Source organism: Momordica charantia (genome assembly GCF_013281855.1).
Source record: "Momordica charantia cultivar OHB3-1 chromosome 11 unlocalized genomic scaffold, Mcharantia_2.0 BLBB01000011.1, whole genome shotgun sequence".
Lineage (NCBI taxonomy): Eukaryota > Viridiplantae > Streptophyta > Magnoliopsida > Cucurbitales > Cucurbitaceae > Momordica > Momordica charantia.
In genome coordinates, this window is record NW_028275159.1 from 3636744 (window position 1) to 3660659 (window position 23916).

General features: G+C 33.9%; 5 protein-coding genes and 1 non-coding gene across 11 annotated transcripts; 3 read left to right on the plus strand and 3 right to left on the minus strand.

Annotated features, from left to right (window-relative positions):
* Positions 1-99: 99 nt before the first annotated feature.
* Positions 100-1035, plus strand: LOC111016870 (putative carboxylesterase 17). The gene has a single exon (XM_022292462.2). It carries the CDS (start codon positions 100-102, stop codon positions 1033-1035), a length of 936 nt encoding a protein of 311 aa, XP_022148154.1.
* A 137-nt stretch (positions 1036-1172) lies between these two features.
* On the minus strand, positions 1173-2415 carry LOC111016947 (protein BUNDLE SHEATH DEFECTIVE 2, chloroplastic). The gene is made up of 5 exons (XM_022292585.2): positions 2257-2415; positions 2071-2162; positions 1875-1938; positions 1693-1789; positions 1173-1454 (listed from the first exon to the last, which is right to left on the minus strand). Exons 1-5 carry the CDS (start codon positions 2312-2314, stop codon positions 1376-1378), a joined length of 390 nt encoding a protein of 129 aa, XP_022148277.1. The 5' UTR covers positions 2315-2415; the 3' UTR covers positions 1173-1375.
* A 1235-nt stretch (positions 2416-3650) lies between these two features.
* TRNAG-UCC (transfer RNA glycine (anticodon UCC)) lies at positions 3651-3722 on the minus strand. The gene has a single exon. It is a non-coding gene; the product is annotated as a tRNA-Gly (tRNA).
* A 3215-nt stretch (positions 3723-6937) lies between these two features.
* On the plus strand, positions 6938-8592 carry LOC111011518 (putative sugar phosphate/phosphate translocator At5g25400). The gene has a single exon (XM_022285317.2). The coding sequence runs from the start codon at positions 6943-6945 to the stop codon at positions 8212-8214; it is 1272 nt and encodes a 423-aa protein (XP_022141009.1). The 5' UTR covers positions 6938-6942; the 3' UTR covers positions 8215-8592.
* A 2702-nt stretch (positions 8593-11294) lies between these two features.
* On the plus strand, positions 11295-19546 carry LOC111007517 (AFG1-like ATPase family protein). 6 transcript variants are annotated; one of them, XM_088119336.1, is made up of 15 exons: positions 11295-11571; positions 12122-12258; positions 12374-12516; positions 12644-12789; positions 13104-13183; positions 13333-13590; positions 13905-14015; positions 15053-15175; positions 16201-16322; positions 16391-16460; positions 16599-16691; positions 16933-17060; positions 18001-18142; positions 18245-18322; positions 18742-19546. In XM_088119336.1, exons 1-15 carry the CDS (start codon positions 11337-11339, stop codon positions 18874-18876), a joined length of 2001 nt encoding a protein of 666 aa, XP_087975462.1. In that variant the 5' UTR covers positions 11295-11336; the 3' UTR covers positions 18877-19546. The 6 variants fall into 6 exon arrangements, 4 of the variants coding, with proteins under 4 accessions (XP_087975462.1, XP_022135618.1, XP_022135602.1 ...); XR_015788661.1 differs by lacking the exon at positions 18742-19546 and having other exon boundaries at positions 18008-18142; XR_015788660.1 differs by lacking the exon at positions 18245-18322 and having other exon boundaries at positions 11296-11571; positions 18008-18142; positions 18742-18883.
* A 1467-nt stretch (positions 19547-21013) lies between these two features.
* On the minus strand, positions 21014-23777 carry MAGO (mago nashi family protein). The gene is made up of 3 exons (XM_022277514.2): positions 23480-23777; positions 21577-21753; positions 21014-21362 (listed from the first exon to the last, which is right to left on the minus strand). The coding sequence occupies exons 1-3, from the start codon at positions 23702-23704 to the stop codon at positions 21303-21305; spliced, it is 462 nt and encodes a 153-aa protein (XP_022133206.1). The 5' UTR covers positions 23705-23777; the 3' UTR covers positions 21014-21302.
* Positions 23778-23916: the final 139 nt, after the last annotated feature.

The following is a 23916-nucleotide window of genomic DNA, read 5'->3' on the forward strand; positions in this document are numbered from 1 at the left end:
AAAAACCTTACAAACCTCTCCCACAAGAACTTCACATCTAGAAGAGTTCGCCATTTTTTCAGTTTCGAATAGTATTACTCCCAACTATTTCAAGCACAAATGGCATTGATAGGAGAAGCACCGGGTTACCTCAAAGTATACTCTGATGGAACGGTTCGTCGCTTGATCCCTGATGTTGTTGCATCAATGGCTACCCAATCATCTAAGAATTTCAAGTTCAAGGACGTCGTTATCGACCCGAGAAAGGCAGTTACTGGAAGGTTGTTTCTTCCTGATGCTGCTGCTGATGCTGCAGGAAGACTTCCTGTGGTAGTTTACTTTCATGGTGGTGGCTTTTGCATTGGCTCAACTACTTGGATTGGCTATCATCACTTTCTTGGAGACTTGGCTGCTGCATCTCAGTCTGTTATCCTGTCCGTCGACTATCGGCTGGCACCGGAGAATCGGCTTCCTGCAGCTTATGAAGATTGCTACAGCGCACTTGAATGGCTCGGTCATCAAGCGAGTTCTGAGCCATGGTTGCAGCAAGCTGATCTTTCCCACGTCTTCCTTTCCGGGGACAGTGCTGGCGGGAACATTGTCCACAATGTTGCAATCAAAACCATCAAGAGCAACATTTCCAACATGACCATCAAAGGATTGCTGCTAATCCATCCTTATTTTGGGAGTGAAGAGAGAACTGAGAAAGAGAAAGCTGAAGGGGCAGAAGGACATGTCGAAATGAACGATATGTTCTGGCGATTGAGCATACCAGAAGGCAGAAACCGCGATTACTTCGGATGTAACTTCGAGAATGCACAAGTGACTGAAGAAGAATGGAGTCAGTTTCCTGGTGTGGCGGTTTTTGTGGCTGGCTTGGATTTTTTGAAGGAAAGGGGAGTATTGTATGCAAAATTTTTGCAGCAAATGAAAGTAAAGGAGGTTAAGTTGCTGGAAGCTGCAGACGAGTCGCATGTATTTCACGTATTCCATCCTGAATCCGAGGCTACCCGCTTGCTTCAAAAGCAGATGAGTCAATTCATGAAGAGCTATTAGCATCCAAGATGTAGGACAGAGCATGCTTGCAGAAAATATGGAAAGCTAATGTTCAACATTGTAACTTGTGAGGCATTTAGCAATTAATAAGCTAGAAGTATAAGATGGAAAACTGATTTGATCAGAGTATGATCTCCTGAGCTTAAAATTGCACAACTGTGCCAAATCTTATATAAAATATTGTCAAAACAAACTGTCAGAAACTTGGTAAATACAGATTCAAAATATATATATGTACAAGCATATACACAACTAACAATACTCTAAGAGAAGTGTTGTTCAGCAACAGTATATAAATTAGTAGAAATAATTGAGTATCAGTCATGAAAAATATATAATTCTATTGATCATAAGTGCTGAGGAAACCTCCAATGAAGCCAGCTCCATTGCAATTCCCGCACAGCATATCCTTTTTCCCACTGCATCACAAAAGCCATTGATCAGAAGAAGATCTTCTGGGGCAGCAGTAGCACAGACATATGTAGAATTCACATTTTCAAGGAAAATAATATGAGAAAAACAGAAGCAGCTCAGGATATCAGTTAATTGCAAGTTAAAAGAACTTATCCATTTCTTCTGCAGTTGTAATTTGGATGCTGAATTAAATAGTTGAACTAAAAAGATTGAGCTACTGATGAACAGAAGGGAGCAAATTACCCGCATAGCCAGCAAGATTCGCCGGCTTTGAACTGACCATTGAATACGTCGGCAGGATTTACTCCACTTCCTTTGCATTGTGAGCAAAGAACAGCACCTGTTTAATTCAAATTACATATATTAAAAGAAATTCAGCGTTCGCAAAACCTATATCATTCGCAGCAACTTAGAAATCGGCTTACCATTGCCATCACAATCGCCACAAATCATGCTATTAGGTTTTGTGTTCCGATCATTCTTCGCAGCCTATTTGATCGAGCATTTTCAGTTTCCATCAATAACAACATTTCAAATAATTATCCGGAGATTACAAATATATATTCCGCTTCATTTCTGAGTAATCGGAAAACAAAAAAATCAAAACAGGAGAAGCAGAACCTTGCCATTCAGGTGAGGGAATCGAGCAGCTGGAGAATAGTGGAGACCGTTGTCAATCAGGTTGAGCTTATGGTTGCTACAACCTCCAATTGCTGCGGAATTCGATTGCCAAATGAGAATACTGAGAAATTGCAGATTGTTTTTAAAGTTCACTACGAGAATTTTTCTCAAGAATGAGAACGTTACCTTTTACTGTAGTGGAATTGAAGCAACCTGCCGATGCCGAGAAAGCTGAAAACGCCATTGAAATTCCGAACGGTTGGCTGTCAAATGGATTAGACTACCAAAAATATCTGTTCGAGGCAGTCACAAATCAGAAGAACATTGATGCCTTCCATTTTTTAGTTATAGTTTTTACAAATTTTATAACATTAATTTGGTTAAATTATCCCTTCTACTAAAAAAAAAAATAGTTAAATTATTGTTTTAATTCTTATACATTATTTGTGATCGATTGGTCTCAAGATACTTAATTGCCTATTTCAAATAAATATATATATTAATTAGTACAAAATATTTTTTTATTACAACATGTGGGAGGGTATTCGAACTCACAACCTTTTAAGAGGAATATGTCAAGTACCGTTAAACGATATTCGCTTTGGTAATTTGAATAAGATACTTTAATTTGAAACCACGTGAAATCTTTCTTAGACACGAGCTTATTGTTGAAATTTGACAAATATGTAATACAATAAAATGGTTATTATTTAGTTACAGATATTTTTCAAAAATTTAATTGACTTTGGAACTTTTAGAGATAATAATTTTTAAATTGAAATTAACCATCAAATATAAATAAGGTTTAAATATTATTTCCCATATATTTTCAATTTTAGTTTATTTTGATTGTTTTACTTCTATTTTAATTCCTATATTTTCACATTTAGTTAATTTTAGTTTTTTTACTCTTTAAACATTACTTTTTGGTTTGTACATTTTTAAAAAGGATCATTTTGATCTATTTATTTTCACTTTTATTTCCATTTATTTTGATCAAAATTTTAGCTATTACACTAACTAAAGTTATGTAAAATATTTTATAATCAAAATTTCAGCTATTACACCAACTAAAGTTTGTAAAATGTTTTATAATTTACAAGTTTGTATTAAAGAATTTTCATTATATATATTAAAATTTTACAAATATAGGTTAATTATAATAGTTACTAATTCTCACACATTTTTCTTTTTATTTTCTTCGGGATTCAACAAAGCAAAAGTCCAAGAAATTAAGAAGGAATAACGAGACGAAATATGAGAACCCCATAATATATGTAATAAGTCGAGAAAAGAGACCGACAAGAGGCTATTCACAAATACGACAACCTAATAAGAGAAAGTTTCTGACGGTCTACAAAAATTAGCTGGAAGATGTTTGATACTAAAGGTCATTCCATACCTTTTTATTTTTTCTTTCTTTTATTATTATTATTATTATTTGAAGCCTTTTATCCAATTGTCATCTGAATTTCAATTATTTGCTGAATTAAACTTAAAAAATAATAATACATATTGTACACAGTAAAGCGGCAGTTAAATTACATTTTAAAAAAGAAAAGGGAAAAGAAATTAAAAAGTGCGTTTGCCGGGAGTCGAACCCGGGTCTATTGCTTGGAAGGCAATTATCCTAACCGTTGGACTACAAACGCTAGATGTCAGGGAAATTTGAAAACATAGTATTAATATAATTAATGAGAAATAGCAGAATTTAATCATGCTACATAGATATTAACTTCTATATTTTAAAAATAATGGCACGTAACAATTATTAAAAGAATGTTGTCTGAATTTTCATTCAATTATGATTCAACCCCACTCTGGATTCATAACAAAAAATATATATGATACTGACAATTTTGTGTCACCAGAAAAAGTATATAATTTACTACTTCAATGATATTTTTAACATAAATAATTAAATTGATATATTATCAATAATATTTTTAATATATAATTTCTTATTTTTTACGACAAATAGTTTCTATCCATAAAAACGCTTCCTTTTTAAGTGAAATTATACCTCTTTTTTCTCTTTTTAACTATCGGTTTGGGTGTTATTTCACTGTAAGAATTTAAAATTAATATATATATATAAATATAATATTTTAAACTATATTATTTGTCCTCTTCCAACATGGCCAGTAAATTAAGGATCGACAGCATTGTCTAAGGCAACAACGTGTGATGTTGTTTCGAATTTGTATTTTCAAGTGTTTCATTATTTTGCTTCTTTTTTACTAAAAGGACTTTATTACTTAACCTAACGCTTATAATTAAATCCAACTGCCAACTTTAATAATATACTGCTATATTGACCATTTCATTTTATACCTATTAAACTTTTTTTTAGGACAACCATATATATGCGTGCGTTTTAAATGTTTAATTATAAATTTAGTGTAAATCTAAATATAATTCAATATATAAAATACTTATTACTTTCTTTGGGTAGATGTTTCTATCTCCATCCTACTTATTTGTTGAACTAAAATAAGGTTAATTTAATTATATATTTTTTAAATAAGTTCAGGTAAGGAAATATTGTTATTTAAACGTTGATATAGTATGTTGACTGTACGCGAAAATATAAAGTTGTTAGCTACTCCACTACATAGATCCTATAAAATGTGAGAATATCAATCAAATTTTTTGAGTTTATTGAATTAAATTAATACATACACATTTTTAAATTTTGTTTCAAAGTATATAATTGTTGCATGACAACTAAATCATAAAAGTAATATATATATATATATATATATATATTGAACTATGTTACTGTTGGCATATTTATCAATAATAGATCCTATTTTGTATAATATTGAAAAATATTCATGATTGAGTTTAAAAGGCATGAGGGGAAAGGGATTTGGTTTGTTGGCTAATACAGCAAGCAAAGGCAACACTTTACTTATGGAAGATAAATGATTACTTCTAAAATAAAGTTTTATAAAATGGTTTTAACTTTTTCTTTTTTAAATAAATATGTAGCTTCTTTAGTTATTAAAACAAGTAAATATGTAACTTTATAAAAGTTATTACAAGTTTATGATTAAAAAAATATTGACAATGGTGTGATTTAATAAGGTGGAGAAAATAATTTAAATCATTTTGTTTTCTTGACTCGATGATTTAACCAATTAAGTTATATTCAAGTTGACATATAATTTTTACTAATTTAGTCATGGTTAATAAATTTAATATAGTAATTGATAATTCAAATAATTAATTACCGTCTACTTTTATTTAATTTTTTATAATTAGTATTTTAATTATAATGTTGAATACTCGCTATACTATTATTATAGTTGAGAATATTAACATAATTGAAAATATAATTACTAACATGAGTTTAGCGTTAATTGATATTTGTCTCTAATCAAAAGGTTATGAATTTGAATCATCTCTCCTTAAATTTGTAAATGTTATGTTATATATATATATATATATATATTATTTTTTTTGAAAGCACAATCATTAAAGGCATATTAAGCAATTGAATTAATGAAAAAAAACTACTTTTTCCCCTTTATAATTATTAATGTTTGACTCGGTAAGAAAACTGATTCCTAATTAATGCAATTAAATTGCTTTTTAATTTTAATAGAGGATATACAACTCGACTGTTAAAAAATATATCATTGACCATAAAATTTCGTTCGAAACTTGTAATCTTTTGACATCTAATTAATTATATTTAGGAAAAAATGTAGTTCATTTTTAAATATAAACAATTGAACCGTTGAACCAAAATTAGTGAAATTTTGTAAATATGATGGCCTTTATTTTAAAAATACTCGGTTACATATTAGTCAATATATATCTCGTCGACGATGACTAAACATTTGACGGCTTTTCATTAAAAAAATTATACTTCCTTATTTCCATCCCCACCGGTTAAAACTTTAGTGTCGAGGAAAAATTAAATTTGACTAGTAGCACTTAAATATTATTATTTCCTTAATAGAGAGTTTAATCTAGTATTGATTTTGACTAGAATTCTAATAGATTATTGACACTTCTTCACGGATCTGTATTTCTCTTTCTTTGATCGTTCCATATAATTTTAATTCCTAAACAGTAACCAACTAGGATTGTTATTTATTAAACAAATTAAATGTTCGATATTTACTATCTATCATCTTAAAAAATATATCATTTTAAAACTATATTGAATATTTAGAAAGAAAGAAAAACTTCAATTCATCTATTAAAATCCTTTGACTTTGAGAACCATAACACGTTCCCAATTTTCATGTCCACAAATCTTTTGTCATGGTTTAGAGAACAAGCGAATACAACTTTAATTCAACTCTAAAAAATTCCTCTAGTTTTGAAATACAAGCCATTTCATTTCCCTACCCTAGTTTCTCCAATTTGTAATATTAAATATATTATTTCCTTTGAAAAATTTATAAGAAGAACTATGAAAAATTAAAATTTCAAATGTAAATATTAAATAAAGATTTTTTAGAGGTACAATTAAAACACATAAACAAAATTCCTTTTTTTAGTACCAACTCCTAGACCAATTAAGAATTTTTCTATTATCCAACTAATTAAAGCATATATTTGATGGTACAAAAATTTTTTGTTACTGAATTATATTTACCTTAAACAAAATTGTTATTCCATATAAATAAAATGCACAAAATATTTCAAATTTGAAATTCAAACATGGGAGTCCACCAATGATTTAAAAATTGGACACAAGACAACAAAATAAGACAGAGTCTTCCCATTTTAAGGACCCCACAATTTCTTTTATTTTATTGCCATATCAAACCCCAATAAAAATAAAAACTAAAAAGTAAAAACCCCCAAATTTTTATAACCCAAAAAAAAAAAAAGAAAAAAAAATCAACCCCAATGGTTCAAGTTTTGGAACTACAGACTCCCTATGTTCGTACGCCTACGCCATTAATTCTTAATTTATTTATTCTGCCAGATTTCTCTCTCTGTCTCTGTCTTCTTCACCGATCTGTACTAAAATCGAGCTCAGTCCCTTTCTCTGAATCTTCTCCGGTGATAATTCTTCATCTTCTCTCTGATTTTCCGGCGATTTCTTGTTCTTCTTCCGGCAAATCGACAATGGGCAGAGGCGGTTCGCTGAGCGACAGTGTTCTGAAGAAGATCATCCTCTCCTACACCTATGTCGCCATTTGGATCTTCCTCAGCTTCACCGTCATCGTCTACAACAAGTTCATCCTCGACAAGAAGATGTACGATTGGCCTTTTCCGATTTCTCTCACCATGATCCATATGGGTTTCTGCGCCTCCCTCGCTTTCATCCTCATTCGCGTCCTCAAGCTCGTGGAACCGGTGTCGATGTCCAGAGATCTGTACCTCTCCTCAGTCGTCCCAATCGGGGCTCTCTATTCTCTCTCTCTCTGGCTTTCGAATTCAGCTTACATTTACCTCTCCGTCTCGTTCATCCAGATGCTGAAGGCTCTGATGCCGGTCGCTGTGTACTCGATCGGTGTTCTTCTGAAGAAGGAAGGATTCAAGTCGGAGACGATGGTGAATATGCTGTCGATTTCGTTTGGTGTCGCGATTGCTGCTTATGGCGAAGCGAAATTTGATACCTGGGGTGTGATTTTGCAACTCGGCGCCGTTGCATTCGAGGCCACTCGGCTTGTTCTGATCCAGATTTTGCTCACCTCTAAAGGAATCTCGCTCAATCCCATCACTTCTTTGTATTACGTTGCGCCTTGTTGTTTCGTTTTCTTGTTAGTACCGTGGATCTTCGTCGAGTACCCAATTTTGAAGGCAACATCCACTTTCCATTTCAATTTTGTCATCTTCGGCACCAATTCCTTCTGCGCATTTGCCCTAAATCTAGCTGTGTTCTTGCTCGTCGGCAAGACCTCCGCCCTAACCATGAATGTCGCCGGCGTCGTCAAGGACTGGCTCCTGATCGCATTCTCATGGTCGGTGATCAAGGACACTGTCACGCCAATCAACTTGTTCGGCTATGGCTTGGCTTTCATGGGCGTCGCCTACTACAATCACTCGAAATTGCAGGCTATGAAGGCGAAGGAGGCGCAGAAGAAGGCTGCTCAGGCCGACGAGGAGTCCGGGAAGTTGCTGGAGGAGAGGGAGAACGATGGTCTGGGGAAGAAGAACGAATCTGGAGATTGATTTCAGAGCTTAAATGGGCAGAGAATATAGCAATAAAGCAGGAAGGAGAGAACAAAAGAGAAGGATAATGGAGAAATGGGGCAGCAGAAGAACTTGGGATCTCCTCATCAGCTCACGAATTCAGGTTATTGTTCTAGATTTCTTCATTCTCCAGTGTTACTTTTGGCTGTTAGTAATATTATTAGGTGTTTGAGATTTGCTTTTGTTGCTTACAATGACTACAGCCATTGATGTGATGTCTGTAGAATGAATGAATCTCAAATGCCATTTTTCTTCCTTTTTATTCTCAAAGCATTTTCCCAAGTTCAATTTTCTCTCTTACATTTGTTTAGGAACTTTTTGATTTTATGAAGGTTCAGTTCAATGCTTATCTATTCACTTTAGGCTGTATTCAACTGCTCTCTTGTTAATGATACTGTGGATTGGATCTGGCTTATGGATATTGTGGAGAAATAACAACAGTAAAATTTGTGCTTTGAACTTCTGATTAACAACAATGCTTATCCTAACATCTGATTGCCTTGATGATCTATAGTTTGGATCCTTCAAATTCAATTCATAGATGTGGATCTTGGATTTGTAGATGGGGATATTCCTGAAACTCACAAAGAGAAGAAACTTGGACCAAAAAAAAAAACTTGGGAAAACTTGTGACCTCATAGATTTTTTTTTTTTTTTTTTTTTTTTTTAAACGATGAAACAATTTCATTGATAATATGAAATTACAAAAGGGCCCGTGAATGGGATTACAGAAAGCTTTTCCAGCCACACAGAAGGGAAGAAAAGTTATAGTTGTGAAAAAGGGGAGCATTTACACCAATAAATAACCAAAAAGACTATAGCTTCCAAAAAACGATCATAGGAGAGTTCTTTTCCGATGAAAACTTGTTGGTTCCTCTCACGCCAAGTCACATTTTTGCTCTTCTCTACCCGATAAATTTCGTAGTGGTTAAACGTTGTTGAGTTTCTCTCTTGATAATTGAGTATTTGGACACCCTGACTAATCTCACGAACCTGAAACTTCAATGTAGGTTTACCTCTTCTTCGTTAGACCAATCCATAGGGGCTAGAATTTGTCAACTATTTTCAATTTATATCTATATTGTGTATGTCATAGGTAGGGAAAAAAGTTTGAGATGGAAAAACCAAGCCATCAAAATCAGAATAGAGCCAACAGATAGTTGATTATTTTATTCACAATGTTTATAAAAGATCTTGTTGCTGTTTTGGACAGTCTTGATTTTGTCATCTTTTAAAAGCATGAACTTGGAATATTCTTCATAGCTGAAACCTAATGGATAGATATAGAAAATGAATGACTACTTTACTTTTTCTTCCTATTTGTACATTCTATAGGTTCAGAAACTGATTCTCCCCACCTTTACAGATGCTGATGACATAAAACATTCTGCTGATTCTGTCTTTTTTCCCTTTATTAAATTGTTGCTATATTTACTCTCTTTGGTTCACATGTTTGGGTTGTTTAAGCGGACGTTAAAAAAGTCGAGTTTCTGTGTCGTATGTGTGTTTGCTAATCCCAAATTATGAGTTTATTTGTTAGGGCCGGTTTACTAGATCAATCAAGTTGTTATATTTTGTCTGTGGCGTTTCTTTTGTTGTTTGTCTGCTTTAGTTGTGTTGTTGACTTTCTTGCAAATGTTCCATTCATGCTTTAGTCCGGACCATTGCAAATATGAAAAGAAAGAAAAAAAAATGGTCATTCATTAAGATAAACCATAAAATAATTAAGTCATTACTCATACGTACCGAGACATTTTCAAAATTTCAAAATTTGATTGGTTCAAGCCCCTTTATACTATATTTCACTTCACTGTCAGAGTTATCTTTATATGGACGTTTTCGGATTTTTCTTCTTTTATCGGATATTAAAACAAATAAATAATTAATTTACGTTGATATCTTTCATATTAGTAATTCATTGTCACTTTAAATTTTGAAAAATCTCACAATTTTGACAACTACTTTGTCAAAAGGTTTGAAAGAGATGTGAAATAACATATGTTGTAGCGTTCAATTTGAAATTAATAAATGCTACCTTGGTTTCAAAATTTCAAAAAGAATAAAAAATAAAAAATAAATGCTACCCTGTGTATAGTTTATACTTTCGACGAAAAGATCGTGCGTTCGAATCTCTCACTTTACATGTTGTACTAGAAAAAAATATATCATGGACAATATTAAAATTACACTAAGAATAAGATGGTATATATGAAAATTTTCATTACACTTTTTGTTACACGAAAAAATTCGTTACATTTATGAGAAGTCTAAACATCCTTATAAAAATTGTTAAAAAAAGGTTTAATGTATAATCTCAATAGAATGACTGATGAAATAATTTTTAAGTTACTTTCGATTTTGTTAAAAAAAGGTTTAAATGACTCATGAAATAATTTTTAAGTTACTTTCGATCTCTGACAATCTTTGACAAAGGAGTAAGATACTTTAACTACTGATTTATGTTCATATTGGAAACATTTAAATATTAATATAAACGACAATGAATTATGTAAATGAAAATTTTAATATTTATATATATATATAAAATGCCATTAAACGACGCTAATATCAGTATAACTTAGTAGTAATTGACATATACTTCATATTCTCAAATTGTTGTATTAAGAAAATGTCATTTAACTACGAGTAGCCAAAATAAATTTTGGCATTTTTTTAAAATCATTTGTATGTCATTATAAAAATTACAATTTGAAATAGAAATGATATTGACAATAATATAATAGAAGTGATTTTAGAAAATGAGTAAACAAATCTGATCAGTTTTCAGGTAAATTAAAATTTTTAAAAATTAAGTGGAATTATTTATTTATTGAGTTTAACAGGAGGGAAATTAAAATTAATTAGGTAAGTTGGGAACATTTGGCATAATTTAGCCTTAAAAAATAAAAAAATACCGGTCTTACCAGACCAAGGGCGCCCTAATATTACGGGCCGTACGATTGTTTTACTTTTGGTCCCAAACCATCCAACGGTATGTTTACGATCCACGTCATCTGCGCGCGGTAAGTACTTTATTTTGTTTAGACGTGGCTGGTTAGCGGGAAGAACACGTCGTCACTTTCCACTTCCCATTTTGGTTGATGGTTCATCACCGAATCGGAGCTCTTGATTCGTGGAACTTCGACGTTCTCTTCTTGCGGAACCTGCGCGGCCATACTCGGAGAAGGAGAAGAAATTGCGTTTCGAAGATGAGAAGAGGACCTTCAACTTCAACAATTTCTTCGTTTTTGTCGCTGAGGATCGCTCGTCAATCTTCCAACTCAGGCATTGATCTGATTCGTGTTCGATTCCTATCTTCGTCTTCAAAGCCTCCTGGTTTCTCTCTCTCTCGCTCTGGCATTCGCATTATTTGTGTGCATATGTAACGTGAAGTATGAAATTAACATGTAGTGTATTCGTGTTTTTGGAAGTTCACTCTCTAGCTAGTTTGTGCATAGTACGCTGTTATTGTGGTGATTACTGGCTAATGACTCATGAGAGATTGAATTCCTTGCTTGACGTGTCATGTTTACGATCATGATTCGGTGCGTGTTTGATCACTGAAGTTATATTAGTTCGATTTCTGTTATCTTTGGTACGATCATAAGAAGTTAGATTTGTTTTCATCCAACGAACGAATAGAGAGAGGTTAAAGCATTGATTGATCTCAATTTCTCAATTTCTCGAATTCGAACTTTCTGGTTGTCTTATTTTGTTGTCGGAGGGAAGGATGCGAAGTGGATAATGTTTTAATCAGTCATTTTGCCTGACCGCTTTAGGATATCCGAGTTCGTGTATATTTTAATTGATAGGCTTGGATTCCGTAATGCCATAGTCATAGTCACAGCTGTATTTCAGACTTGTAACGTGAAATTCGTTCTTTCAGGGCTATTGGTACATTACAGGCATCTAGTTGAGCGAGGGGAGCTACAACATGATCCTTTTCAAGAGAGAGTAGCTTCCGAATTGGAGAGTTTGCTTGGAAGGTTGGAGCAGTATGAAAAAGATATGGAAGATTATCATGTACTAATCGGAATTGTTTAATTCCATTATGATTTGAATGTCTGATATGTTTTTACTCTTACGAATAGGTTGAGACCTACTGCTAAAGCTCTTTTTTGAACCTCTTGCTTTCAAGGTAAAACTAGCTAACTGGAAACAGAATAGGGAGAATGAGAGGCGCAAACTTTTAATGGAGGAAGCTGAATCTAAACAACAGGGTGATGTCTGGACATCGGTAAACAAGCGCCAAAGCAAACTTGTTGAAACACTGATGTTTCGGTTAGGAACACTCCTTTTCAAAGTCACCATTCTGAACTTAAAATCTTCAGCAACTCTTTTGGCTTCTGATTATCATAAAATTTTTAGCATCTGATCTTTTAAAGTATTTATTAATTTTTTCCCTTAGGAATAAGTCTGAAAATATTGAACCTGGAGTCGGTAAATGGGTTTCATACCTTAACCGAGAGAGGAAGTTGGATTCACTTGTAGGGCGTTGTCCTTCTGCTCCACATGCTCCTAGGGGACTGTACATATATGGCAATGTTGGAAGTGGTAAGTTTCAGAATATGATAAATGTTTATGTGGCAAGCTTGGAAATTAGTTACAGTTAAATTCAGCCCACTATCATTTTCATTTTTCTCTAAGACAATATCTTCTACTCAAATTTTCTGCTAAAGCTAGTGCGTTATACTTAAGCATTGAACTAAAAGGGTGCAAATATTGGCATTCATTTACAGAAGACCAAACTTGCATCTACCTATTGCTTTCCCCAGGATATACATTAGAGTCTAAGCATAGTGATTTATGCTTATAATTTTACAATCAACATAATTTCTGATTCACTGAACTAATATCTAATAATCTAGGGAAGACAATGCTCATGGATATGTTTTACAATGCTACTAAAGGAATAGTTAAACATCGACGAAGGTACCATTTTCATGAGGTGAGCATTTATTTAACTTGGAAACATTTTGAACAAACAGTTGCAATTCATTTTCAACCATTGTATTATGATTTAATGAGTTTCAGAGATGCGTGCTTTATTTATTTTGAATTGTTATTGGTCTGAAATTTTACTTCATTGTTTGGCAGGCTATGCTAAAAATTAATGAAGATATGCACCAGATATGGAAAAATCAAGTGAGGGAGAAATCTTCACAATCAAGCATTTCGAGTTGGATTATGAATCTCCCCTTTGATACAAAAGTGAAGGAGTGGTTGGCTGCAGAAGAAAAATACAAGCAAGAGGTACAGATGAAAAACATTCTTCCTGCTGTTGCCGATAAATTTCTTGTTGATCAGCAAGCAGACCAAGTAGGAGCCAGCATTCTTTGCTTTGATGAGATACAGGTAAATGGAAATATCCTAAAGTAAAATTTCTGGCTGACGTTTTAAGAATAGTGGATCATTTGTTATGATGCATAAGTAGGAGAAGTATAGTTTCAAAATTATGGGGGCGAACTTAGATACTACGATTTCAGAATATGGAGTGAAATATGAGGTATTTATCATGGAAAAATGACTGTTGTTATGTTTTTGATATCTGAACCAAGTTGAGTTCAAGCTCGTTCTGTAAGCAAACATTTTGAAATGAGTTGCATATGATTCTATTCATTCATGATTCACGATGTATATTTATTTGCTTGTTCTGCTTTCTCTTTCAGACAGTTGATGTATTTGCTATTGTGGCCTTATCTGGAATTGTAAGCAGATTGTTGAGTACTGGTACAGTTCTTGTGGCCACCAGCAATCGAGCTCCAAAGGACTTGAATCAGGTACCATTCTAATTGAAATGTTGAAGGAGAGAAGATATACACCAACTGGTTATTAAAATTTTTAATTTTCCATGTTTTCAAATCTTACTGCTGATGAAGACTGGTATTCTAATTTTCAATTTAATTAGATTTGATTTTCTTCTCTATATAAATGTTAGTTTTATGTAGGTGAAATTGAGTCTTTGAGGGAGCCAAGTCCCCCAAAATATGCATGTTAGTTTGAGGGAATGGAAAGATATAGAAGTCAATATTTTTTATACCTACAATGAGTCAACTTTCTTCCCTATATAGGAAATTGTGAATGCCTATTGAAACTAATGAGTAAAACTATACGGACGACATGACTAAACAGTAAACAGTGGAAAATTAATTAAAATATCAACATGGCAACAGAGCATTAGTACAACTTAGTGAAAATCAAAACAAACAAAGGTACCTTGTCAACCATTAGGGCACACTAAGGACATGCTTCCCTTTCCTCTTCGGCAGCTGAGTTAGAAACAGTTCAATTTCAAACTGGAAAAATAATATGAAAAGAGAAGATGAGTTGTCCACCAAACCCATTGAGCTTTACAAAAGAGCTCCATTTGAGAGTTAATAATAACTTTCTTCTTCAGACTTGATAAGATGGGAGTAATATGTCTTTGATATGCTTTTCACCTTATTCTATAGATTGAAAACAAGAAGTTCCGTTATTATGTGCAAAAAGCAAACGCTCCCTTCTATAGAAGCCCAAGTTGTCACCACCTCTCACTAATGCCAGATTGAGCCCCCTTCACCAACTGCACCTACTTTACTTCCAGCTCCTACCCCAGTCCTGTCAGGCAACTGGCAGAAACATGAAGATCCTCTTCAATTCTCTTAACAGTAGGAAACTATAATTATCAAAAGGGACAGGGTGGTTGAACATTAGCAGAATGTTAGGGGGGAGGGTTCGAAATAAACCTCTTAGACAGTTGAGTCGACAAGCAGGTATGCAGTGAACTTGTACATGAAAATCACCATTTTGATTGTGTTGACAAATTATGTTAATGCAGGATGGCATGCAGAAGGATATCTTCCAAAAGTTTGTAGCCAAACTGGAGGAGCATTGTGAATTTGTTCTCATTGGAAGTGAGATTGATTACAGGCGCTTTATAGCTCAAAGATCTTTTGACCAGGTGAGAGCATGAACAGTGTAACAAGGTATTCAAGAAAAATATGCGCATACAATTTCAAAGTATACGTTGTTGAATGTACGTCTTAACCACAGGAACAACGTCTTAACCACAGGAATATTTCCACCTGACATTACATCGATTGTAATTTTAAAAACGATGATCTGGTCCATAGAAACTCATTTTATCATTAGTTGCTCTCTGAAGTCTGAATATCATTTGCACAAAGTCATATTATCATAATTATGAGTTATGAAGCATGGGGATTTTAGTTTAGGCAATGTTTTTGTGGCTCATAGAATTAGATACACCAATACTTCCTGGAGACCTAAGTTAAAGTGTTAGATCTTTTATGATTTTTAAAACCCAATTCGGGATATAGACATGACAAAAATTATTAAATAAGAGTAGTGAATTTTGATGTAAATCATTACTATTTTTTTAACCTTATAATTGTATGGATATATTTATTTTGAATTTTTTTTCCTATTAGATAGTGAATAATTTATGCTCTTCTATATTCTCAATATAAACTTTTGTTAATCATGTTGTATATTTTATTATATTGTATTTTAATTTTTAAATATTAATGCATAAATAGCCATTGTTGTACATAAAAATCACTGAAATGCATAAATATATTTAAAATTATTATTGAATAATCAGTCCTATTGTCTTCATTTCCTAGTTTTTGAGGAAGTGATGCCTTTTCATCCACTCAGGTTATTGTTGTCATTTCTCATTATGATAGGTGTCTCTTTTGCTATTTTATCTTATCCTTTTGTTTGGCTTTTCAATCTTTGAATTTCTTAAGCATGTGATATGGAGATGGTAAGTGCAATACATATGTATTGTTATGATCTTAGTTATTGTCCTTGATCAATCATTATTGGTTGTTATTACATTGGTGCATTTGATGGCTTTAACACCACGCATGGGCAGTGAAATGTTAGGATTCATTTACCGATCGCAATTTCTTTCCTACGGTGCTTTATATTTTATTCATTTATCATTGAATGCATGTATAGGTGCATTATTTCTGGCCTTTAGAGCTAACATCGGTGGGTAAATTTGAAAAGATGTGGGCCGAAATGACCCGCCAATTGGGAGGACAAATCACCTCTGAGACTATTTCTGTGATGTTTGGAAGGTACTTTCTAACTTAACGCAATTTTTTTCATTGAACTTGCTTTACGAATTTGTATATATATCAATCAGAAAATTGGAGGTGTCAGAAAGCTGCAATGGAGTGGCACGATTTGCATTTGATTTTCTCTGTGGTCAACCGGTATTTGCTTATCTTTGTATTATTCATATAATGGTGTACAATGTGCCTTTTTGGTTTCTGATTATGACACTTGTCTCTGTTCTTTGAATCTGGTTATGTGTGTCATTATATCACCTTTCTTTTAATTGGTCTCTATAGGTAGGTGCTGCAGATTATATTGCCTTAGCCCAAAACTATCATACTGTCTTCATATCCAACATCCCAATGATGAGCATGCGCATCCGTGACAAGGTATGAGCAAGCTCTTTTAGAAAAGCTTCAATTAGATAAAAATTAGGGCTCATATTGTCCTGGCAACATGCCCATGGTACATGCATATTAATTGAATGTCGCTCTCTTTGGCCCTTGACATCTTTGGTATCTTTATTTGATAGTTAAGGTTCAAAATGACTACTGATGCCCCATAGCATGGATATCTTTCTTGCTGCCCACTTATTTTACTCATTTTAAACTTAGAATTTCATTTTGTCAGGCCCGGCGGTTCATCACTCTCATTGATGAGCTATACAATCACCATTGCTGCCTATTTTGCTTGGCAGCTACTTCAATTGAGGACTTGTTTCAAGGCACTGAAGAGGGTACTCTTTTCGATTTGGAGAGGTAATTATTTCTCCTGTGTCTGGGTTGAACATTGCTATAAAATTTTCTTTTCCTCTTTTTGGGAGAAACTCTACGAATATGAATGCTGCCATGGACCATCATCACTTTTGGATGTTCCAGCTTTTAAGTGAATTTTCCAACTTCAGTTCAAGTACATCGATATATGAAGAAAGTATATTAATCATGACTTCATTTATGCTAAAGTGGCGTACAAGTATGACATATTTATGATCTCCATTTTTCAAATGAATATTGGCTAGAAGAGTTTGGCGAATGTAGTGCATGACAGTAAATAATTAATTCCAATAATATGTGATCTTGAACTTCCTTTTTCCATCCTTTCCTCCATTTTCCAGTTGGTCGGCATTTATGGTCAAAGGTTTTTGAGATCTTGTGTTAGTTTTGACTTCCCCCGTATTATGGTTAAATGCTACAAGAGCCATCTTTTTGGCGTGTGTTTCATTAGAAAGGAATGGGAGATCTTTTCCAGGAAAAGTTAAGGGAGTGGCAGGTCTGTGTTCAATCCTGTAATATTGTCACTTGAGTTGTTGGATTATGAGTTCAGTAATTAGTATGGGAAATAGCAGATGGTTAGTATATAATGAAATTTTTGCATGCATTCATTCAGTTTGTAATAATTCTAATTTGTGCTGTTTCTTATATTCGTCCAAACTATGTGTATATATCTTTCTAAGTCTTTTGACGAGATTGGTAGGAGATCAAGTATATTGGATACCACCACATCAACTTTATGCTGCTTCTGCTCTAAACCATTTGGCCAGCATGCAGTTTTTTAGGTCTTTTATGAGCGTATATGTATATTGTTGGATCACTTTTGATTCCCTTGCTTAGTAGCAAACGGTCCACGTCTTTTCAGTATCTTTTGAGCATCAATGTAGGTTTTGCAACAATGGTACGAACTTAGTATTTCTGGTTCCAGTTTTCAGTTCGAAACAGAGGCAGAAGGGGGAAAGCTTCGTCGAAATGTCCTAGAGGAAGGCAATGTAGGCTCCGTAGGTGCTCCAACTGCAATTGTGTCAATGCTATCTGGTCAAGAAGAAATGTTTGCATTCCGTCGAGCTGTAAGTTTCGTTTGTCTCCTTGGTTTCTTTAACGGTTCCTGTATCATTTGCATGAAGTCTTCACTTTTGATACTACACTAAAAATACTATATTACGAAGCAGACTCACTCCGCAGGTGTGGAACCAACAAGGAACCAACAAGGAACCAACAGGCTTGTTAATTTTTGGTTTCTGATATTAGTATGAAATTTATGCTCTGGCTCATTTCAAATCTGTTGCTATTAGTTTACTCTAGAACTGGTTACTTTTGGTGTTAAAGCATGGAGTTTCCACACAACCATAATCTCACCAATTGTCGGGGTCGATATTATCAGCAAGTTGTCTTATTTTTAAGTGAAGACTTTAGGAAGGTTGCGAGGAAAAATTCCTTTCTAGTCTTTTATAGAAACAAATTTTCCATTATAATCCTTGAATTTAGAAAGTTACCCTAAATATATATTCTTTTTGCTGATTCTCACAATTTTCCTGTTATCGTTAGTCTTCTATTATTGTGCTACTCTGTGAGTTTTACAAGATAGAAATATATATAAAGAAATTAAAATCTTTTGTTGGTGATATTGTTCTGGCATTTACAAATTACAGGTTTGCTCTCCTTGTAGGTCTCTCGATTGATTGAGATGCAGACACCTCTATACTTGGAGGGAGTGCGAAGCCTTCATCCATATTTTCAGAGACGAGAACAAGAATCGTTAGTCGATCGTGCGACCAAGTTCCATTCTCAGCTATCATCATGACTTTACAAGGTACTCCTCCATTCTGCAAGTTCTCTCTCTCATTTGGGAGTGGGATAAATAGGAAGGGGAGAGAGGTCTCCAACCCGATAAAATAAGATAAAATATTTAGGCCCCGTTTGGTAACCATTTCGTATTTGTTTTTCTGTTTTTGAAAATTATATTTGTTTCGTCACAATCTCTTTTCTATGTTTTCACCCTTCTTAAAAAATACACTTTAACTTGTTTTTGAGAACTGTTGTTTTTTTTTTCGTTTTCAAAATTTGTTTTAGATTTTGAAAACAATTTCAAAGAGCAGAGGCTAAACAAAAAAATACATACATAGGTGAAAATGGCGCTAAACTGAAAATCAAAAACAAAATAGTTATCAGATCGGGCCTTAACTCTCTAGAGCCAACTAGTCTATTCATTTGAGGCCTGTCTGTAAAAGCTGAACAACAGGGTAAAAATAGGGGAATTCAAAATAATTTCAAATTAGGTAGTATAAAAGAAATCGTAGTAACTTAATAAGCTTTATGCTCATTGCCTCCATCCTCTCTCTACCCGTTAATAATATTATATCTTTATCATCCATGGTCAATTGATTCTGTATTGAGCTGAAACCTGCAATTTTATTTATCTTTGGCACCTGAGTTAAGATACTTGGTAAGATTCCTTTTATTTTCATGTGTAATTCCACTTGCACGTGCATATTGAGAGTTTCTTGTCACAAATTGTTCGAAGTAAAACAAATTGTTTTTAACACATGAAAATAGCTTCAATATTCCTAAGAACCATAACATTTTGTGGTGAGGGTGGGGAGTCAGATCTTGAACTTGTAATGGAGATTACTAACGATTCAACTAGTAAAGTTATGTTCTAATTGACACGATATTATATTATTTATCAACATTATACTTTTGCATCCCTTTCTTGAGCGAAGCTAAAATAAATTTATCCATTCCATATGGAGTTACTAGTCCACTTGATAGTTATCATGTTTTTTAAAAAAGTGAACTTGTATATTGAAAATGTTTTTGAACTTGATCTTGCTTTGAAGTTTGATTAATTCATGTCAAAGTTCAAGTAAAACTTCACTGCACATTTTCTTTTTCCGTTCAATAGATGTGTTATAGATTTTGAGATAAAGATTACAATAATACATGGTAGGTAGTTTTGATAGAACTACTAAGACCATCTTTTGAAATAATTTTGAAATGATTATATTTTTAATGGTGTATTATTACCATTTGCGACCGAAAAAGGATTTAGATTTTATGGGTCTCTCAATGATTTTTTTGGTAGTATACAAATATTTCTTAAAATACTGTTCTTTATATTTATTGTAATGACTAATTCTCCATTTCAAATCCAGCGCGACATAGATAGTATAATAGACCTATTTGTTTCATTTTCATTTAGTTTTCTCTACTTTCAAAATATCTATTTTGGTTTTTATATTTTTATTGTCACTAAAAGTGACTTTTTTTGTCTTTCAATTTTAATTTTAGAAGTACATAACTATAATAAATGTTTCGGTGATCAAAAGAAAATATAGAACCAAACAAAAAGAAAACAGTATTTAAAGTAAAATAAAAAACCATGCAATTATTAAAATTTAAATTTAGCCATCTAAAGACATACAATTGCTAACCCCAGAGCTTATCACTTTATTTATTAATATTTCCTTTAAAGAAGGAACAGAGCCTTAATTCGGATGAGAAGAAAGGTCAACCTAATTTCTCAGTAATTATTTGGTTTCAAAGGAGAAGATAAAAATGATACTACGACACCTGATTAATTGCTGTAATCAGTGCGCACAAGCAGCAGCACTGCAAATTGGTGCAGTACAAAGTACAAGCCAAAGTGTAACCAACGATCTGAAATGATCCCAAATGGAGAAAATTTCCAAAAAAAAAGGTACTAACTTAATCACATAATAACATACCAAGAAAAACAAATCGTTCAAACGAAATCTGAAGAAATGATAAACATGTGCCCAATCTTGAAGAACGATATTTTAGCAGAAGTTGTTCATTATCGTTTTTCAAGTTTTTTTCCTTTTTCAGTAAAACAAAAATTGCATATGGTACAAGAGCGGTTCTTGTATTCTCTCATTTAGTAACTATAAATTTGATAGGCATTTGAATAGAGGACAAACTGAAGAAATGAAGGTATGCACTCAAATCTCGTAGAAAAGAAAACACGCAGAACCAAGCACATACCCTATTGTAACATAAAGATCAATCCCGACGCACTTCACCATGTACACACCAAGTCCAGATGAACTCTTATAACAATACAGATTTCATAAATCAAACAACCATTTTAACACCATCAGGCTACCGTAATATGGCAGAGAATTCTCAAAAATCGAAGCCGAAAATAGAACCCACTGTTTGGAGTAGTACATGTTCCTCAGATAGTACAGAAGCAACTTTGGCCAGTCTTTAAATTGGCTTGATCTTGAAGTGGAGTGAAATGAGAGAAAATACAAAGCATTTCAGATCCTACAGCCAAAGCATAAACGCAGATAAGATGTAAGCTGGACAATGAAGAGGGTGGAAATAAAAGAAAGCGTGGATATAATAGATAACATTCAAGGATCTTGAGACTGCCGACGACGACTTGCTTGTGAAAAAGAAGAAAAAAATTATAGATTGCCTGAAAGGCAGAAAAAAAGCTTCCATGCTAAAGTATACTACGCGGTGAATTAAGTTTTACCTGAACAAGATAATAGAATATCCGCAATCCTTCAGGATCCTTGCTGCTCTGCACATCAACAAGAGATCCAATCTTAGATGTGGTGAAGGATATATGCTCATTTCCCATCACAATCTCAAGCTCCTGTCGACCCACACGATCAGGTTCTGGCCAATTATTATCGTCTTCCTTCATAATCTGTACAGAAGTAATAATAAGCTAATTAAATTCCAAAAGATTATAAAAATGAATCATTTAGAGGCAAGTGACAAACAGAATAAATAACAGAACACTCTTCATCAAATTAATTAAGAAGAAACATCTCAAATATTGGTAACGTGCCTTTCTTTCTTTCTTTTTTTTTTCCCAAAAGTCAGTAAAAAAAATTGACATTTGACTTTCTTACACAGCTTGGAAAAAGGGGATGATAAATCTATGAGAAATGACAATAAATAACATTCCTTTTGGAGGAAAAATCATACTTCCATAGAGCAACTGAAAGGATATAAAACTGCCAAGAAAAGAAAAAAAAAAGCTCAAACGAGCTGAGCCAAACCCAAGAAACATCAATTCCAATCATTAATATTACACAAGGTTATGACATAAAACGTAGTTACATATTCCTTTTTGGGATGAGCTTGAAGCTCTTTCAAATCACTGCGCAGGGGTGTTGGTCTAGATGGAGTCCTAAAAGATCTTCAAGTGGCAGAATACATACAGGTCAAATCAATAAGATTATTGATAACCTTTCTCTGGTTTGATCTCCCTTTGTCAAATCAAATATCAATTTCACTTGGTCGTCAAACAAGGATCAACTGGTCTTCTCCCTCATAGACAGATTTTTCGTTAATCCAGAATGAAATATCAAATTTCATCTTTCTATAGTTAAAAGATTGTCTCACACCACATTGGATCATTTCCCATTCCTGCTGGGAACAGGGAACTCTAAATGTGTGTGTATTCCTTTTAAGTTTAAGAATGTTCGGATGCAAATCAATGAATGGAACATCAATTATCTAAGGTAATCTCTCCTATCTTTAATCTAATCTAATTAGCTCTCTCAAATGTCTTGATGATGACGAGCAAGGGGTTAGCCTCTCAACTTTAGAGCCCATTTCTGGAGAGAAGTGTTAATGGCTTGAAAGACCCTGTTCTGAGAAAGAAAACAAAGTTGCAATTGGTAGTTTCAAGTCTTAAAAAAATTCCTATTCTGGATGGCTACTCAAGAGAATTTTTGAACATGTCTTGAAACAACAACAAAGAGGATGTTCTTGTGGTGTTCCAAGACAATCTTAATCTTCTGTAGTGGCAAGCTGAGAGGTCAGATAAAAATTTCAAGAGATCTTAGACAAGGCAACCCTTTTACTCCCTTCCTATTTGCTAAATAGTTCACTTGATAAGGGCTTCCAAGGTGGTATCCTCTAAGGGTTATTTGATGTTGCTAATGAGTAATGACATTTTTTATATCGTTTATCGTCAATTCGTAAATGATATGCAACTTTGTCGAGTGATGATTCTACCAAACTTAACAATCTCCTCAAAGTTGTGAATCTTTTAAATTTCTCTTGGGCCTAAGGATAACTCGGCAGAATCAATCATTATCAGTCCTAACATAAGCGATAAGATGTATCCACAAAAGATCGCCCATCCTTTACTTGGGAAAGGAAGAAGACAGGTGGAATATTTCCATGGATTCCGGCTGTTTTGAAGAAATGATCAATCTGTATAGTTAATGGCGCTGAAGGCGGTGCGGGGAGACGATTCAAGGTTAATTTTTAAAAACGAAAAGGACCATAACATTCCGAACGATGAATTGTGGCACAATAATGCAAAACAAACCCCACACATCCACATAAAAAAAAAACCCTAAAAACCCTAGAAAACCCGATGCAAAGGAAATCCTAGAGAGATAAACGATCCAAACCTCGCTGTCGGAGATAATGCGACGGCATTCCCGAAGAACAGCAGGGGTGAGGTAGATTTCCTTGCGAATCATTGTGTCGTTCTTGTAGTTGGAGTTGTTAGCGTAGCGAAGCTTTCCGTCGGGTCGAAACTCGAACTCCAAGAATTCGTGTCCGAACTTCCCTTTGTGTCCCACATAATATCTCAAGTAAAACTCTCCTTTCTCCAAATCCTCAGCCGCCGCCATGGATGGCACCCGCTCTCAGCTTTCAGCTTTCTTCCTCTCCCTTGCCGGTTGCTGCGACTGCAACTCAAAATCCAGGGAGGGATTCGGAGATAGCGTCAATCAGAATGGGCCGGCTTTGACTTCCCTCGGCCCATCAACCCATTTCTGGGCCTGGCCTCTTTCTTGAAGCTCGAATCTGGAATGGGCTGACTTTTACTTCACTTGGCCTATAA

Bases quoted from the DNA above. Each gene is read 5' to 3' on its own strand.
- LOC111016870 (XM_022292462.2), top strand. From the start codon at position 100: ATGGCATTGATAGGAGAAGCACCGGGTTACCTCAAAGTATACTCTGAT.
- LOC111016947 (XM_022292585.2), bottom strand. From the start codon at position 2,314: ATGGCGTTTTCAGCTTTCTCGGCATCGGCAGGTTGCTTCAATTCCACT. The intron at 2,163-2,256 runs GTAACGTTCTCA...CGAATTCCGCAG, and splicing joins CAATTCCACTACAGTAAAAG to CAATTGGAGGTTGTAGCAAC. The intron at 1,455-1,692 runs GTAATTTGCTCC...TTTGTGATGCAG, and splicing joins GAATCTTGCTGGCTATGCGG to TGGGAAAAAGGATATGCTGT.
- LOC111011518 (XM_022285317.2), top strand. From the start codon at position 6,943: ATGGTTCAAGTTTTGGAACTACAGACTCCCTATGTTCGTACGCCTACG.
- LOC111007517 (XM_088119336.1), top strand. From the start codon at position 11,337: ATGGTTCATCACCGAATCGGAGCTCTTGATTCGTGGAACTTCGACGTT. The intron at 12,517-12,643 runs GTTAGGAACACT...TTTTTCCCTTAG, and splicing joins GTTGAAACACTGATGTTTCG to GAATAAGTCTGAAAATATTG. The intron at 18,323-18,741 runs GTATGAAATTTA...CTCTCCTTGTAG, and splicing joins ATTTTTGGTTTCTGATATTA to GTCTCTCGATTGATTGAGAT.
- MAGO (XM_022277514.2), bottom strand. From the start codon at position 23,704: ATGGCGGCGGCTGAGGATTTGGAGAAAGGAGAGTTTTACTTGAGATAT. The intron at 21,754-23,479 runs GTTTGGATCGTT...ACTTCTGTACAG, and splicing joins GCATTATCTCCGACAGCGAG to ATTATGAAGGAAGACGATAA. The intron at 21,363-21,576 runs GTAAAACTTAAT...CTTTGGCTGTAG, and splicing joins TATTCTATTATCTTGTTCAG to GATCTGAAATGCTTTGTATT.